The sequence below is a fragment of the Heteronotia binoei genome, chromosome 19 (genome assembly GCF_032191835.1).
Source record: "Heteronotia binoei isolate CCM8104 ecotype False Entrance Well chromosome 19, APGP_CSIRO_Hbin_v1, whole genome shotgun sequence".
NCBI lineage: Eukaryota > Metazoa > Chordata > Lepidosauria > Squamata > Gekkonidae > Heteronotia > Heteronotia binoei.
This window is the reverse complement of record NC_083241.1, coordinates 34,744,535-34,758,154: the sequence shown is the minus strand read 5'-3', so window position 1 is coordinate 34,758,154 and position 13,620 is coordinate 34,744,535. Positions and strand designations below refer to the sequence as shown.

Here is a 13,620-nt window from a genome sequence, read left to right as displayed (position 1 = left end):
ACATAAGAGAAGCCATGTTGGATCAGGCCAGTGGCCCCTCCTGTCCAACACTCTGTGTCACATAAGAACATAAGAGAAGCCATGTTGGATCAGGCCAATGGCCCATCCTGTCCAACACTCTGTGTCACATAAGAACATAAGAGAAGCCATGTTGGATCAGGCCAGTGGCCCATCCTGTCCAACACTCTGTGTCACATAAGAACATAAGAGAAGCCATGTTGGATCAGGCCAATGGCCCATCCTGTCCAACACTCTGTGTCACACAGTGGCCAAAAAAGCCCAGGTGCCATCAGGAGGTCCATCAGTGGGGCCAGGACACCAGAACTTTAAAAGGGGTAAATACACTGAGATGAGGAGGCATGTGAGGAGGAAACTGAAAGGAAAGGTACATACGGTCAAAACGCTTGGGGAAGCTTGGATGCTATTTAAAACCATAATCCTAGAAGCTCAGATAAAATACATACCACAAGTTAGGAAAGGCACAAACAGGCATAAGAAAAGGCCTGCGTGGTTAACAAACAAAGTAATGGAAGCTGTAAAAGGTAAGAAGGACTCCTTTAAGCGGTGGAAAACCAGTCCAAGTAAGATTAGTAAAAGGGAACACAGGCTGTGGCAAATCAAATGCAAGACTGTGATCAGGCAGGCAAAAAGGGACTATGAGGAGCATATTGCAAAAAACATAAAGACCAACAATAAAACTTTCTTCAAATATATTAGAAGTAGGAAACCAGCCAGGGAGGCAGTGGGGCCCTTGGATGACCATGGGGTAAAAGGATTACTGAAGGAGGATAGGGAAATGGCTGAGAAGCTAAATGAATTTTTTGCCTTCGTCTTCACTGTGGAAGATGAGAACTTTTTGCCCGCCCCAGAACCACTAATTTTGGAAGGGGTATTGAAAGACCTGAGTCAGATTGAGGTGACAAAAGAGGAGGTCCTACAACTGATAGACAAATTAAAAACTAATAAGTCACCGGGTCCGGATGGCATACATCCGAGAGTTCTGAAAGAACTCAAAGTTGAACTTGTGGATCTTCTAACAAAAATCTGTAATCTTTCATTGAAATCTGCCTCCATTCCTGAGGACTGGAAGGTAGCAAATGTCACCCCAATCTTTAAAAAAGGTTCCAGAGGAGACCCGGGAAATTACAGGCCAGTCAGTCTGACTTCAATACCGGGAAAGTTGGTAGAAACCATTATCAAGGACAGAATGAGTAGGCACATTGATGAACACGGGTTATTGAGGAATACTCAGCATGGGTTCTGCAAGGGAAGATCTTGCCTCACTAACCTGTTACATTTCTTTGAGGGGGTGAACAAACATGTGGACAAAGGAGACCCGATAGATGTTGTTTACCTTGACTTCCAGAAAGCTTTTGATAAAGTTCCTCATCAAAGGCTCCTTAGAAAGCTTGAGAGTCATGGAGTAAAAGGACAGGTCCTCTTGTGGATCAAAAACTGGCTGAGTAATAGGAAGCAGAGAGTGAGTATAAATGGGCAGTCTTCGCAATGGAGGACGGTAAGCAGTGGGGTGCCGCAGGGCTCGGTACTGGGTCCCATGCTCTTTAACTTGTTCATAAATGATTTAGAGTTGGGAGTGAGCAGTGAAGTGGCCAAGTTTGCGGATGACACTAAATTGTTCAGGGTGGTGAGAACCAGAGAGGATTGTGAGGAACTCCAAAGGGATCTGTTGAGGCTGGGTGAGTGGGCGTCAACGTGGCAGATGCGGTTCAATGTGGCCAAGTGCAAAGTAATGCACATTGGGGCCAAGAATCCCAGCTACAAATACAAGTTGATGGGGTGTGAACTGGCAGAGACTGACCAAGAGAGAGATCTTGGGGTCATGGTAGATAACTCACTGAAAATGTCAAGACAGTGTACGTTTGCAATAAAAAAGGCCAACGCCATGCTGGGAATTATTAGGAAGGGAATTGAAAACAAATCAGCCAGTATCATAATGCCCCTGTATAAATCGATGGTGCGGTCTCATTTGGAGTACTGTGTGCAGTTCTGGTCGCCGCACCTCAAAAAGGATATTATAGCATTGGAGAAAGTCCAGAGAAGGGCAACTAGAATGATTAAAGGGCTGGAGCACTTTCCCTATGAAGAAAGGCTGAAACGCTTGGGACTCTTTAGCTTGGAGAAACGTCGACTGCGGGGTGACATGATAGAGGTTTACAAGATAATGCATGGGATGGAGAAAGCAGAGAAAGAAGTACTTTTCTCCCTTTCTCACAATACAAGAACTCGTGGGCATTCGATGAAATTGCTGAGCAGACAGGTTAAAACGGATAAAAGGAAGTCCTTCTTCACCCAAAGGGTGATTAACATGCGGAATTCACTGCCACAGGAGGTGGTGGCGGCCACAAGTATAGCCACCTTCAAGAAGGGTTTAGATAAAAATATGGAGCACAGGTCCATCAGTGGCTATTAGCCACAGTGTATGTGTGTATATAAATTTTTTTGCCACTGTGTGACACAGAGTGTTGGACTGGATGGGCCGCTGGCCTGATCAACAGGGCTTCTCTTATGTCCTTATGTGACACAGAGTGTTGAACTGGATGGGCCTTTGGCCTGATCCAACATGGCTTCTCTGATGTTCTTAGAAGCCCTCCCACTGTGGCCCCTCCCAAGCACCAAGGATACAGAGCATCACTTGCCCCAGACAGAGAGTTCCAACAATACGGCGGTGGCTAATAGCCGCTGATGGCCCTCTGCCAGAACTCCATGCTTGATTCAACATTTGCAGGGAGAAATGGAATGTAGAAAATGCGAATGCGTTTTTAGTAGCCTTGTCTTGGTAATCCGAGGATGGGGCATTCGCACCAGGAATCCTGCCATGGTGAAGGTTCTCACCTCCCTAAGAAGAAGACATTGGATTTATATCCCGCCCTCCACTCAGAGTGGCTCACAATTGCCTTTATCTCCCTCCCCCACAACAGACACCATGTGAGGTGGGTGGGGCTGAGAGGGATCTCACAGCAGCTGCCCTTTCAAGGACAACTCCTGCGAGAGCTACGGTTGACCCAAGGCCATTCCAGCAGCTGCAAGTGGCGGAGTTGGGAATCAAACCTGGTTCTCCCAGATAAGAGTCTGCACACTTAACCACTACACCAAACTGGCCCCCAGGTACTTACTTCTGCTTATTTTCATGTTTCAGGGGGCAGCGGGTCAGTGCAGTTGGAACAGTGTTCATTTCAGTAGCGCCTCAGAGACCAAGAAGCATTTCAGAGAATAAGCCGGGGCGCGGGGTGTGTGTGTGTGTGTGTGTGCAAACTGTACTTTGTGAGTCACACGTGGCTCTTTCACACACATTGTGTGGCTCTCACAGCCCTCGCCACCCCATCGGCCGGCTTGGAAAAGGCATTCCTCTCTTTACAATCACTTCGCCAAGCCAAGCCAGCTGGCAGCTTGGAGCGTGCCTTTACAGTTAAAAGTTGCTTTCTTTCCACCTCTCCCTCCTTCCCCCTCCCCCATCTGTTTGCATTCCTGCCTACTCTCAAACATCTGATGTTCACTCGTCAGATGTTTGAGAGCAGGCAGGCAAGACGGTTCTTTGTGCGGATGTTGGACTAGATGACCCTGGGCGGGGGAGTCCCTTCCAGTTCTATGATTCTTTCAGCTCTCTAACATCTGACGTTTGTTCTATGTGGCAAGTTTGGCCACCGCCGGGCATAAGCTTTTAAGAGTCAAAGCTCCCTTCATCGGACACAAACGTTCTCCGTGTTTTTAAACTCGGCATCCGTCCTTCCAAAAACGGGTGCGTGATCATCAGGGAGAGGATCCGTCTATCCGGCATTCACTGATCGCAGCTTCCGGGAATCGAGGAGAGAGTCCGGTTTATTTAAGTAGACGTTTAGTGGTCTTAACTGACTGGCATCAGTCAGTTCGGACGCAAGGCAAGCGGTGGTCTGCGGCTCGTTTGGGAGTAATTTCCATCCCGGTTCCCCTTGGCGAATGTCCGTTTTGTCGTCTTTGCTAGTCTGCTTCCTCGCCTGCAGAGGCCCAGCTGGTTCCTTGGCTAGCATCGCTATGAGGGGTAAACCAGCTTTCATAGGTCACATGAAGCTACAATTCAGCAGCTGCACTGAATAAATCCACTTTGAGCCGCGCTTTCAGATCCTAGGGTGGTAATCCCTTCACTTGGAAGGTCCGCCTGCAGTTTGTTTGTATTTAGTTCGTTCACTTATACCAGGGGTGGCCATACTTGCTGAAGAAGAAGATGACAAAGACATTGACACTGGATTTGTATTCAGCCCTCCACTCAGAGTCTCAGAGCGGCTCGCAATCTCCTTTATCTTCCCTCCCCCAGAACAGACACCCTGTGAGGTGGGTGAAGCTGAGAGAACTCTCACAGCAGCTGCGCTTTCAAGGACAACTCTGCGAAGAGCTATGGCTGAGCCAAGCATTCCAGCAGCTGCAAGTGGGGGAGTGGGGAGTCAAACCCGGTTCTCCCAGATAAGAGTCCGCACACTTAACCGCTACACCAAATTGGCTGCAAGACATGAGGGAGGGAGGAAGATGGGGAGGGAGAGGTGGAAGTAAAACAACTTTAACTTTGAATGCATTGGCTTGGAGAAGCGATTTAAAGAGACAAATGCCTTCTCCAAGCCGTCTGCCGCCTGGGTGGTGGGGGCTTCAAGAACCACACAATATGTGTGAAAGAGCCACAGTTTGGCCGCCCCTGATTTATATCCTGCCTTTCTCCTCCGTGGGGACATGCTGAGGAATACGTGCTCCTGCTCTCTGTTTTATCTTCACAACAACCGTGTGAGGAAGGTCAAGCTGAGGCTTTGTGAGTGGCTGATTCAGCCATGGTTTTCATTTGGCATCTGGACCACTTTGGTTGTCGTGCGTTGGTTTTATGTGACCTTGCCGCTGAGTTTGAAATTGATTTGTGTTTTTCCTGTCCTTTGGAGAACACGTAAAATGCCCGGAGGACCAAAAGATGGGGTGTAAATATTTTAAGTAAATGAGTGGATCCACTTCTTTCCCATAATGTCATTCATTTATTCAAGAAAGTCTGCATAGCACGTAGGCTTTTAGACGAAATAATATAGCCCCGGTTGAAATCCTTGTGGAAGAAAGGATACAGCAGGAAGAGGCAGATATTAAATGCATAATTTGAAACGTCTTGTTAAGTAGCAACAAAGTCACTGTCTATTTAACTAAGCACTGGAATAATAGCAGGAGCTCAGATTTTTAACACAGTCGAGATGGATTTGGCAGTTGCCGGAGAGATGAAATTTTCATTTCCAGACAGAAGATTAAGTTATATAATGTGTGAGGCGGTTGTGTATATTTTTGCAACTTTGCCTACACTTGTGGGGGATACGTGTTTGGGCAGAAAAGATGCATAACGTCACCTTGTCTTACACTATTGAAGCAGCTACATAAATTTATGACAACTTTGGAAACATTGCCCTCTTGTCTCTCTCCAGTCCCAGCTCAGTTTTTCAGACCAGCATTTCAAATTCAGCGTTGCCACTGTGGAGAAAAAGTACTTTTTCTCAAACTTATCTATCCCATGCTTTAGTTTTGTAAACCTCTGTCATGTCACCCCTCGGTCATCGTTTCTCCAAGCTAAAGAGCCCTAACCTCTTCAGCCTTTCTTCATAGAGAAAACCCAGTTTATTCTTGGTCATCTGGCCAAACAGTTATTTTACCTGTGCAGTCACGACACAAGTCCGAGGGCCATTTCAGACATAACGTGGACCAGTCATTTAACTGAGAGCGGTTTGGTGTAGTGGTTAAGTGTGCGGACTCTTATCTGGGAGAACCGGGTTTGATTCCCCACCACTTGCTCCTGCTGGAACGACCTTGGGTCAGCTATAGCTTTCGTAGGAGTTGTCCTTGAAAGGGCAGCTGCTGTGAGAGCCCTCTCAGCCCCACCCACCTCACAGGGTGTTTGTTGTTGGGGAAGGGAGAAAAGGAGATTGTGAGCCGCTCTGAGATTCAAAGTGGAGGGCGGAATATAAATCCAATATCTTCTGTCTTCTTCTAATTAACCAGGATTACTTCAATTTCGTGAATGTGGCCACCAAGACCTGTCAAAGCAGACTCCAATGTGCTGGCCTGAAGTTGGTTTCTTGACCACACAATGGCTGCCTCACCTCTGATTTCTCCCCTTATCTATCTTGCACTGTTCCTCGAGTTCCCGTTCTCCCTGGAACATTTTAGGGTGGGATCATGCTGCAGCAAGAAGGAGGATGCAGGGAAATTGCAGTCTAGGCACCAAAACCTTTTTGGCTCATGGGAATCCTCCATAGGATCCAAGCCACCATTCGAAATCACTTGGCGGAGTCCCTCGAGAATTCCGCAAGGGCAGTTGAATTCTGAAAAGGTCTCTCGTTGCTTGGGTGGGGCAACAGCGGGAGGGCTTCTGAAGTCCGCAGGTTCCCAGGCACAGTGTTTGCTGAGTGAGCGTGTAGCAGGTTAGGAAGGCTTTCTGCTTCCTTACTGAAGCACTTCAGGAGAGCCAGTTTGGTGTAGTGGTTAAGTGCACAGACTTTTATCTGGGAGAATCGAGTTTGATTCCCCACTCCTCCACTTGCAGCTGCTGGAATGGCCTTGGGTCAGCCATAGCTCTGGCAGAGGTTGTCCTTGAAAGGGCAGCTGCTGTGAGAGCTCTCTCAGCCCCACCTACCTCACAGGGTGTCTGTTGTGGGGGGAGGAAGGTAAAGGAGATTGTGAGCCGCTCTGAGACTCTTCGGAGTGGAGGGCGGGATATAAATCCAATATCTTCATCTACCTCACAGGGTGTCTGTTGTGGGGGAGGAAGGTAAAGGAGATTGTGAGCCACTCTGAGACTCTTCGGAGTGGAGGGCAGGATATAAATCCAATTTCTTCTTCTTCTCTCCTGTGAAAATGATCCGCTGGCCATCTCTGGCTCAACCAAGCACTGCAACCCTAATTTGCAAGGGTCCAGGAGCACCTTGAAGATTAGCAAAATTTGTGGCAGGATACATATGAACATATGAAGCTGCCTTCTACTGAATCAGACCCTCTTGGGTCCATCAAAGTCAGACTGGCAGCAGCTCTCCAGGGTCTCAAGCTGAGCTTTTTCACGCCTACTTGGCCTGGACCCTTTTGAGTTGGAGATGCCGGTGATTGAACCTGGGACCTTCTGCTTACCAAGCAGATGCTCTACCATTGAGCCACTGTCCCTCCCCTGCTCTCCAGGGTCTCAAGCTGAGCTTTTTCACGCCTACTTGGCCTGGACCCTTTTGAGTTGGAGATGCCGGGGATTGAACCTGGGACCTTCTGCTTACCAAGCAGATGCTCTATGATGGAGCCACCATCCCTCCCCTACGAGCTTTCGTGCGTCACCACTCAAAAGCGAACTCCAGCCTTGCCACCGATTTTCTCGGTCTTTGAGGTGCTGCTGCACTCTTGCTCTTTTCAACTACAAATGCGGTTTCCCGCCTCGATCTGTGCGGCAGGGTTCTTGGAAGTAAAAACGAGGCGCCCTTTTGTATTTCGACACGCCGCCTCCTGTTAATGCCCTCATTTCTTTCTTTTTTAAAGAACGGGAACCTGAGCTGGAACGAAGAAGCAGACAGCAGCCGAGGGAGAGAGGTGTCTCGAGACTTTGCCAAGGTTGGTGCCGCGCCTTCGGTTGCAGAGCCCGGGTGGTATCTCATTGGGTCTGGGAAGAGCTTGGTTCCGATTCCTGCCATGCTGGGTAACTCACAGCAGGGATCTTGGGCAAGTTGTATCTCAATCTACCATAACCTCATCGGGTTGTCGCAAGGATAACATGGGAAAGGAATAACCCTTGGGTATATTGAAGGCTGAAGAGCCCCGTGGTGCGGACTGGTAAAGCTACAGTACTGCAGTCCAAGCTCTACTCATGTCCTGAGTTCAGTCCCGGTGGAAGCTGGGTTCAGGTAGCTGGCTCAGCCTTCTTTCCGGGCCGGGACTCTGCGGGGAGCCCCCCCTACCGCTCCCGCTAGTCCCCCTCCCCGCCCACAGGCAACCGAGGGGCTACCCAGGGCGACGCTGGCAGCCCCCGTAGCCGAGCCCCAACATACCTCTACGGCTGCGAGCAGAGTGACGCCTGCAACGCCCACCAGCCCACACAGTCAGCGCGCCCGTCCTTGGACGTGGGGAGATTGGCCGCCCCGCAGCATCAGCAGCAGTGAGGGAAGAAAGGCGCGGAGGAAGCTGGCTGATGCTGCAGAGGGGCTGCCAACAGAGAGAGACAGGAGCCCAAGTACAGCCGGAGGGGGCAGGGAGCCTGAGGTGCGGGAACCCAGCTCCCTCCCCCTATTTCTGAGACCTCAGGGGCCTCCAGCGAGAGACCAAAAAGGGGGCGGTCGCAGTCAGAGGGGCTACGGCCACGTCGAGGGACACCGGGGGGCGCCAGGGGCGCGGCACCTTTCGAGGTCAGTAAAATGAGTCCCCGGCTTGCTGGGGGGAAAGCGTAGACGACTGGGGAAGGCAATGGCAAACCACCCCGTCAAAAGTCTGCCCTGAAAACGTGATGCGACGTCACCCCAGAGTCGGAAACGTCTGGCGCTCGCACAGGGGACCGCCTTTGCCTTTATATCGAAGGCAGGCAGATAGATTTTATTTACAACAAAAGCCAGCATCTTAAAAGGGATAAATATGCATATCCATAAGAACTGGCTTTAAAAACACGATAAAAGTATTACAACGTTATTAAAATTGACAAATGTACAGGAATGGCCGTTGAAGCAAACACACCGCCGGCATCTCAAACTACTAGTAATTTTCTCGTCCTAAAGGTGAAGCGGCCAGATTTAGCTATTTGAAGAGTAACTGCGGGATATTTGCCCTCCAAAGAAGGACGCTGCTTTGACTTAGGAGCCCAAAGTCCAAACCTCCTCCTGCGCCTTCTCCTCTTCCTTCTCTGCCGTCCCTCCGAGTTGAGCCCCGTTTGTCTCACCGGTTGAGGCTTGTCGCCTGCTGCTCCTCGCTCTGCCTTTCCCACCCAGCCCTGCCAGATTTAAATTTTTCTCGCTTTGTCCCTCAGTTGTACGAACTGGACGGCGACCCCGAGCGGAAGAAATTCCTGGACGACCTCTTCGTTTTCATGCAGAAAAGGGGTGAGTGAAGCCCAAAAAAAAAGAGACGGCGGCTGCATTCGCATCGTCCCGACAAACCTGAGTTTATTTGTGACGTTGCACAGACGAAGGTGTGTTCATCTCAGCCTGCTCTCTCCTTCCCTTATCCCCGCGCTAATTTGGGAAGCCTCGGGATAAACTCCCAGTATTCTCTGCCAGCTGAATGGGGACGCCAAGGCCAGTTGGAGTTTGCTTTCTCCTGACAAACCAATGTCCTGAGTTTGGAGGAAGCAGATTCCTGCGTAGCTCCAGTGCAGGAACTTGAGTTGTAAACAAACTTGCTTCTTCAGATGGTTTGGGGTAAGAACAGGAGAGAAGCCATGTTGGATCAGGCCAGTGGCCCATCCAGTCCAACACTCTGTGTCACACAGTGGCCAAAAAACCAGGTGCCATCAGGATTTAAGAACATAAGAGAAGCCATCTTGGATCAGGCCAATGGCCCATCCAGTCCAACACTCTGTGTCACATAAGAACCGAAGAGAAGCCATGTTGCATCAGGCCAGTGGCTCATCCAGTCCAACACTCTGTGTCACACAGGGGCCAAAAAAACCCAGGTGCCATCAGGAGGTCCACCAGTGGAGCCAGGACACCAGAAGCCCTCACTCTGTTGCCCCTCCCAAGCACCAAGAATACAGAGCATCACTTGCCCCAGACTTAAGAGAAGCCATGTTGGATCAGGCCAATGGCCCATCCAGTCCAACACTCTGTCACACAGGAGCAAAAAACCCCCAGGTGCCATCAGGAGGTCCACCAGTGGAGCCAGGACACCAGAAGCCCTCACCCTGTTGCCCCTCCCAAGCACCAAGGATACAGAGCAACACTTGCCCCAAACAGAGTTTTTTTTTGGGGGGGGGACTTTTTTTTTGTAGCAGAACTCCTTTGCATATTAGGCCACACACCTCTGATGTAGCCAATCCTCCCAAGAGTTTACAGGGCTCTTATTCCAGGGCCTACTGTAAGCGCTTGGAGGATTGGCTACATCAGGGGGGAGTGGCCTAATAGAAGAAGAAGATATTGGATTTATATCCCGCTCTCCACTCCGAAGAGTCTCAGAGCGGCTCACAATCTCCTTTACCTTCCTCCCCCACAACAGACACCCTGTGAGGTAGATGAAGATATTGGATTTATATCCCGCCCTCCACTCTGAAGAGTCTCAGAGCGGCTCACAATCTCCTTTCCCTTCCTCCCCCACAACAGACACCCTGTGAGGTGGGTGGGGCTGGAGAGGGCTCTCACAGCAGCTGCCCTTTCAAGGACAACCTCTGCCAGAGCTATGGCTGACCCAAGGCCATTCCAGCAGGTGCAAGCGGAGGAGTGGGGAATCAAACCCGGTTCTCCCAGATAAGAGTCCGCACACTTAACCACGACACCAAACTGGCTCTCTGCAAAGGAGTTCTGCTACAAAAAGAAGTCCGGGGTGGGGGGGGGAGGCATGCAAAACCAGTGTCTGGTTCTTCAAAGAGGGAGAAAGATAAAAGATCACTCTATGGAACTGTGTTTCTGTTGGGTTATAGAGGTGTCACCAGATCTGCCCTTCTCCCGGATTTATTTTTGAACAGAATGGTAGTAAGTATTTCACCAGCCTGGCTTACTGGGCCATGGCAAATGACCCCAAGGTGAAAGGGTGGAGCCAGTACCGCGCACACTGCGCTTCACCTAAAAATTCCTCTGTGCAGGCCTGAAGGGCATATCCACACCCACAACCCACCAAGTCCTGCAGCGATGGGCAAGGGGCGAAACGGCAGGTGGAAGATGCCACTGGAAGCCGCAGTCCCGATCCTGCATGTAGGCGGTTCAGGGTATTGGTCGCCTGATGCTGACCCGGAGACGAAAGCATTTTTCAGCAGCACCCTGAACGACCAAGCAGCCTTATTTAGGGACAGCACTGCTTGTTCCGCACGGGAGAGGGGCCTAGAAAAGGTGGCCTAAACAAAGCTCGTCTCCGCCCCTCCCCCCCCCCCCAGTTGGCTAGCCGCAGTCAATGGGCATCCTTACTTGCAGTCAAAAAAGAATCGCACTGCTACAGCATCAACCCCAAATCAGACTTTTCCCTTCAGCCACTGTGGCCGGACCTGCCTGTCCCGCATTGGTCTTGTCAGCCACCAGCGAGCCTGCAGCAGACGTGGATTACTGCACCTTTCTCAAATCTTCGCTCGCGAAGTCAAGCCGAAGATTTCACCAGCGATGAAGAATTGTGTTTTGTGGTCTCCCCTCTAAGAGCTAACTAGGGCTGACCCTGCTTAGCTTCAAAGATCCAAAGAGACCATTAATTCGCCCGCCCCTCCACCGCAGTACAACCCACGTCGGCCTTTTAATCTCCATACATGTCTATCTGCATTGATGAGTCATTTCTTCTTTTCGTGGCACTTGGTTCCTGTAAATAGCACAGTCCCCATGCACGCCCGCTGAGATCTAGCCCGTTTTCCTGTTAATTCGTCCTCTCCTAACTAGTGTGATGTTCTGCCCGGTTTGTCAGAGCAGGGAGGCTGCCTTCAGCCTTCAATGAATTTCCAAAGCTGCCCTTGGTGCCCAGCGATCCGCTCACCATTTCCTTGATAGTACAAGCTGACTTGCCACAGGCTGGCAAATGTAGGAAGGCCCTTGGAGGTCTTATGTGAAAGATAAACAGCAGATTCCACAGGCGCCTCTGAAAAGATGAGGCTGAAAAGCAGGAGCAGACCGGGACGTGAAAATGGCAGTAAATCGAGCTGAGTGGCCCCCTTTACGTTCTTATGATGGCCTTCGCCTCTATGCCCTGTTTTTGGCTCTCCAGGGGAACTGGCTGGCCACTGAGGCAGGATGCTGGACTAGATGGACCTTCACTGGTCTGACCCAGTAGGGTTCTTCTGATGTTCTTATGAAAGCCTTGGCCTCTATGCCCTGTTGTTGGCCCTCCAGAGGAACTGGCTGGCCACTGTGTGAAGCAGGATGCTGGACTAGATGGAGCACTGGTCTGATCCAGCAAGGCTGTTCTGATGTTCTTATGAAGGCCTCGACCTCTCTGCCCTGTTGTTGGCCCTCCAGAGGAACTGGCTGGCCACCGTGTGAGACAGGATGCTGGATTAGATTGGCTACTTGGTCTGATCCAGCAGGGTTCTCCTGTTCTTGTGAAGGTCTCAGCCTCTGTGCCCTGTTGTTGGCCCTCCAGAGGAACTGGCAGGCCACTGTGTGAGGCAGGATGCTGGACTAGATGGACCCACTGGTCTGATCCAAGAGGACTCTTCTGATGTTCTTATGAAGGCCTCCTCTTCTATGCCCTGTTGTTGGCCTTCCAATGGAACTGGCTGGCCACTGAGGCAGGATGCTGGACTAGATGGACCTCTGGTCTGATCCAGCAAGGCTGTTCTGATGTTCTTATGAAGGCCTCGACCTCTCCGCCCTGTTGTTGGCCCTCCAGAGGAACTGGCTGGCCACCGTGTGAGACAGGATGCTGGATTAGATTGGCCACTTGGTCTGATCCAGCAGGGTTCTCATGTTCTTATGAAGGTCTCACAACTTTAATGCCAGTAGCTCACAAAGTAGAATTTTTGCTCACAAGACTCAACAGCTTAGAGGAAGCATTGGTTGTGGCCCCTCACTTTTAGAACGTTCTCCACACAGCTGTCCCTCTGGCACTGAATTTATTAAACTTTATTAACATAAGAGAAGCCATGCTGGATCCATCCTATCCAGTGCTCTTCATCACATAGTGGCCCAACCCTAGTGCCATCAGGAGGTCCACCAGTGGGCCCAGAACTCCAGAAGCCCCTCCCACCGTTGCCCCCCCCAGCACCCCACAGCTAGATAAATCTGTTAGTCCGATCTAGGAAAGTCAGTCTTGTTTTGAATCTGAGGCTCTGGTTTAAACGTTCTGGTTTCTGTTTCCGTTCCATGGCAGGGTTCCATCTGGATAGATTTGGACATTTTGGAACTCTCTTGTGGTAGAGGGGGGGCCCTGTGGGTAAAGTAGGGTTGCCTCTGCATGTTTGTAAAAGAAAGAACGAATTAATTCTTGAACTCGAGGAAGCAAGTCTGCTAAGATTGCTAACGGGACCCGGGCCGGGCAAGAATGTTTTGTTCCTTTTAAGTGCCTCCTTTGTGACAACTCTCGTAAAGCGGGAGGAAAAGACGTTTCTGATTGTGTCACGCTGCTACCGCTCAAGGTTTCTGCGTGACCTTCGTTTTCCCAGGTGGCTTGTCCGATCTGGTTTTGATGTGTATATACATAGAAGGGGCTTTGTAAGCTCGAGCGTGTGTTTTTTAATGTTTTCCTGCTGTTGTGTTTCTTATCTGCACGTCTTCAGATGTGGGGAAAGCTTTGCTCCGAAACGCTGATATTGATGAAAGCGTTTGGCGCTGGGCTCTTTTTATCTATGGGCACCAGCGGCAATTATCTTCCCTATCTAGGGAATACCCTAAAAGCCCTCCCTTTGCTCAGCTTGTCCAGTTTTGTTGGCGGGGGGGGGGGGGGACGGGGAGGGGTTTGCTATCTGAAAGGAGTATTGGGCAGCAAAGGATCATGCGCTCCGGTGCCAACGTTCTTAGTTTGAAATTT

General features: G+C 50.3%; 1 protein-coding gene across 1 annotated transcript in view; it reads left to right on the top strand.

The window, feature by feature from the left end:
- ARID3B (AT-rich interaction domain 3B) overlaps positions 1-13,620 on the top strand; it is a 100,575-nt gene that overhangs the window by 49,898 nt on the left and 37,057 nt on the right. The window contains exons 3-4 of the mRNA XM_060260395.1: positions 7,525-7,596; positions 8,996-9,068. Of these exons, the coding sequence (XP_060116378.1) occupies positions 7,525-7,596; positions 8,996-9,068 (145 nt within the window). The remainder of the gene's footprint in view (positions 1-7,524; positions 7,597-8,995; positions 9,069-13,620) is intronic.